General features: G+C 38.5%; 1 protein-coding gene across 1 annotated transcript; it reads left to right on the top strand.

Annotated features, from left to right (window-relative positions):
* The first annotated feature begins 2,863 nt into the window (after positions 1-2,863).
* Positions 2,864-3,955, top strand: LOC121436577 (taste receptor type 2 member 129-like). Its single transcript, XM_041636595.1, is given in 3 exon segments — positions 2,864-2,926; positions 3,012-3,678; positions 3,681-3,955. Coding segments are annotated over 3 exon segments (1,005 nt in total).
* The last annotated feature ends 355 nt before the right edge of the window (positions 3,956-4,310 follow it).

Genomic DNA, 4,310 nt, shown 5'->3' with positions numbered 1-4,310 from the left:
AATTTAATTTAGTTTTACATTTTATGGAACATTTTAAATCTTTATAGAAATGTATACATGGGATAATCATTATATTCATCGTAACCCAGATAGAGAGAAATAAAGGTTAAATTGTGATTGATTTATCTTGTTTGATTGATTGAATTCTATATAATAATTATAAAATCAAGATATGAATGAAAAATGTATAGTGCTAAAGCTTCCAAAATATACCTAAGTCAACATTTACTCTAAAATGAAGTCATTGCTTCTCTCTTTGGGACTGACTTTGGGGGGTGGGTTGCGGATGAAGTATGTTAGAATTGTCCTTGGTATCCTATCATTGTCTAGATAGATGATCTTTCCCAAGGTTATATGTGGCATGTGGAACCCTGTGGTGTTTCCAATGCAGAATAAAAGTTTTGGTTTTGGACTCAGGAAAGAGCCCCAGGATGAGAACAGGCCTCCCTGGTAGGGAATAGAATTCTCTTTTCTAATAGCTTGTGTGTATGGTCTAGAGAATGATCTATAACAGGCATACATTGAATTTTGGATGACTGAGTTTATTAAGCAAAGCAAAGTAAAAGAACAAATAGGAAGATATTGATACATGGATGATAAGTAATACAATAACATCATGTCCAACACTGAAAACATCCAGCAGAGATAAACTTTGAAAGTTGATTTAAGGCAACCAAATGTGGTTCCCATTAGACAGTTTCATGCAATGCATAATGGTTCCTCAGCTGAGACTTCTAAAGAAAACAAGACATACCGAATGATAAAATACCTTGACATGTAATATTGACAGCATCTAGCAGAAAAGTGACTGGGGGAGGTTAAATTGTCAGCTGGAGTTCCCAGTTGAGATTTCCCTCAAGGAATGAGATCCTCATGGATGAAATATCAACCCATCTTTCTCACTTTCAGCACCCTTATATCATTGGATCAATAACAGTAATACCTGTTGGAAATGCTTTGCCTTTTATTATTCTTAAGAATGCTTTGTGTTTGCTTTTGGGCTGTTTGTCCGTCCTCTCTTATCTCTGAATTGGAGGGGAAGCCCATCCTCAGAGACGTGACTTGGGAGATCATTTTGAATCAAACATGCTTGGGGAATAAATGAAGGGAGAAAATTTACTCACAAAGCCATATTCCCTGTAACCTGTAATAGTACGTATATAAATTTGCCAGTAAAGTCCATAGCCCATAAAGCACTACTATCATCACACACTCTGCACAGCCACACCCCCATGTGTTTGCATTCCTGTAGTAATAAGGGCGGCGGCGGGGCTGCATCCCCAGCACCCCAGCCCCTTGCCCGGATAGCTTATGCCCGAAATAACAACACACAAACTGTATTCATTTAAACACTGCTTGGCCCTTCCGCCCTAGCCCTTACTGGCTAATTCTGATATCCCGATCAACCCATCTCTAATAATCGGTGAGCACCGGTCTTACCGGGAAGATTCTAGCCTAGTCCATCCTGGGTCGAGCTTCATGGCGTGTGTCTGCCTGGGAGCTGGGAGTATGGCGTCTCCCGGTGGAGTCTCTGACCTCACTTCCTCTTCCTCCCAGCATTTTGTTCTGTTTACTCCACCCACAGGGCCAAGCAGTTTCTTTATTGGCCAATGACCTTCCTCCATCACATTCCTGTTGCTCTTCTTACTTGAGCTCATCTTTGCAACCAGGAAGAACAGCCAGTGTTCCTTCCCCAGGAGGTAGGTGCATTTTTCGACTCTTAGAAATTGACTCAAAAATTCCCATTCTATTCTTTTATCTATTCTTTGTATATTTTTCAAACGAATATTGTAAAATTGTGAGAATTTCAAAAATTCACTGATTCTCATTTAGTTAAGAATTGATTTAGGAGACCGAGGGTGGTATGAGACCTTCATACTGAAGTGCCACACGTGTTTCTCTTTGATCCCTAAGGCTAATGATACGTATCTTCTTTTTCTTTTTGACAGTTATTCTTAAACGTATTTCCTGGTCCCTCCATTAACTTTAGATATTGATCAATTAGTGTTGTGGCATTCAACTCATTTACTTTTTTTTTAATGTACCTAACCTGTTTTATCTAACATGGTTCCTATGAGTGATCTAACTGAACAGATTTTAGAGGAAGGTGTGGGATTACCGTCTTATTTTATGATAACTAGATACTAATGCAAAAATCAAGTAGACAAAGGGAAGGGAGAGAATGAGGAGAATTCCTGCTGAAAACGTAGACTCTTCTCTGTCTACATGCATAGGTTAAGTAGTTCCTAGTTTGCTGAATTTTGCATCAATTCTGAGGTGATTTTATACATGTATGACCATCTATCACAGAACTATGCATAGGCTGAATGTGCAATTGTGCAATAAAAGTCAAGAAGAAGGGAAAAGTTTTAATGTGAAACAAATGATTGTGATTCAGATAATTGCATGCTTTGTAGATATTTATGCATATGTATCAAAAGTTTTATAAAATAGTATAGATGTAAGGTATCCTTATTGCTAGAATTTAAACATTAATCTCTGTAATGTTATAAGGCAAATCTAGGTGTCAGTTTCAAGAACTTATGCAGAACACTACTGTTCGGTGTTCATTGCTCAGAAAAGTACTTACAGAAGTTAAAGTTTTGGCTGCATTCTGTATGTTAGATTTTGTGATATTACTTGTCTGTATCTAGAGTAGCTGGGTTAAATATTAAAAGAATAATCACAGAACTAATACAAATAATATGTACCTGTTTTCATCTTCGCAAATGAAAATTTAGTATTTCCTTTAGGGTTCATTTGAAAATACTCCAGACCTTCTGGCCTGCGAAATATTTTCTGGATGGAGATTCACTGAACTTAATGTGGTAAAAGGTCACTCTTACAGAGAAATGGATGCAATATGAGCCTAATATTGTTGAAGCCTGATATTTGCTATTTGTTACTGCATAGAGTATTTGTAAAAGTGAGTATGTTTTAAGAATTCAAGACTCAGATACAGATCTTCGAATTTTGTACAGTGACCTGAAGAATTGTAACTTTCCTTAAAGACAATTGATGACACCATACAGAGCACACTTACATTTATTTTAATTGTAGAAATACTAATAGGATGCTTTGGAAATGGATTCATAGCTCTGGTGAATTGCATGGAGTGGGTCAAGAAAAGAAAGATCTCATCTGTGAATCAAATCCTCACAGCCTTGGCTTTCTCCAGAATCGCCATTCTTTTGACACTACTCATTGTTATTTTGGTGTCCATACTGTATTCAGACATGGTGGCAACTAGAACAGTGATAAAACTAATTAGTTTTCATTTGATTTTCAGCAACCATTTGAGCATGTGGCTTGCCACATGCCTTGGCCTCTTTTATTTTTTCAAAATAGCCAACTTTTCTAACTCTATTTTTGTGTGCTTAAAGATGAAAGTTAATCAGGTAGTTTCAGGGACTTTTTCCATGTCTGTGGCCCTCTTGTTTCTAAACATTCTACTAGTTAACTCATACATTGATGCACAGATGGATGGTGACAGAGGACATCTGCTATATGATTTTTCTTCAAATAGCTCTGTAGAATTTTACAGGGTTATTTTAATCATTAACAATGGTATTTTCACTTCCATACCCTTTACACTTTCTCAGTTAACTTTCTTCCTGCTCATCTTCTCCTCATGGAGACATCACAAGAAGATAAAGCAGCATGTTCAAAGATGCAGAGATGCCTTGCTAACGCCCACATCAAAGCCTTGCAAATCGTGATCACCCATGTTTTTCTCTGTGACATTTTCTTTGTGGCTCTTTTCATCCAAATTTGGAGAACTGAGTGGTTGATGAGCACTATTTATATTAGATTATGCCAGATTGCCGCAGCAGCTTTTCCCTCAGGACACCCCTGGGTCTGGATCTGGGGAAATACAAAGCTGAGACATGCCTCTCTTTCTGTGCTGTAGTGGCTCAGGTGCAGGTTCAAAGACGGTCACCCAATAGATCTCTAAAATATATTGGAGATCATCTTCCTTATTCTAGAGGAAGCACAGTTCATGGAAAATTCATTCAGAATTTGTAGGGCCCTGGTCTCCCTTATTCCTGGGGTGCATTTGCTGGGACAGTTTATGATCAGCTAACTAAGCTTCCTGTGTGTTTCTGTGCTCTCCCTGCCCTGCCTGGTGGTTAGCTGCTGGGCTTTTACTCCATTGTTCATATGGTAATTTCCCACCTGCCTGGGCAGGGATCCTTGCACAGCAGTTAGGTAGATAAGGACTCCCCCAATTCTGAATAAACTGGCATTCGGCTGATCTCCTTTCGACTGACCCTGGTCTCTCTGTGTGTTCTTTCAATCTCCAGGCCCTT

Source organism: Microtus oregoni, unplaced genomic scaffold, assembly GCF_018167655.1.
Source record: "Microtus oregoni isolate MIOR12 unplaced genomic scaffold, Mior012 000002F_ref0000024, whole genome shotgun sequence".
NCBI lineage: Eukaryota > Metazoa > Chordata > Mammalia > Rodentia > Cricetidae > Microtus > Microtus oregoni.
The sequence above is the reverse complement of the archived record's forward strand: the minus strand, read 5'-3'. Positions and strand labels throughout refer to the sequence as shown.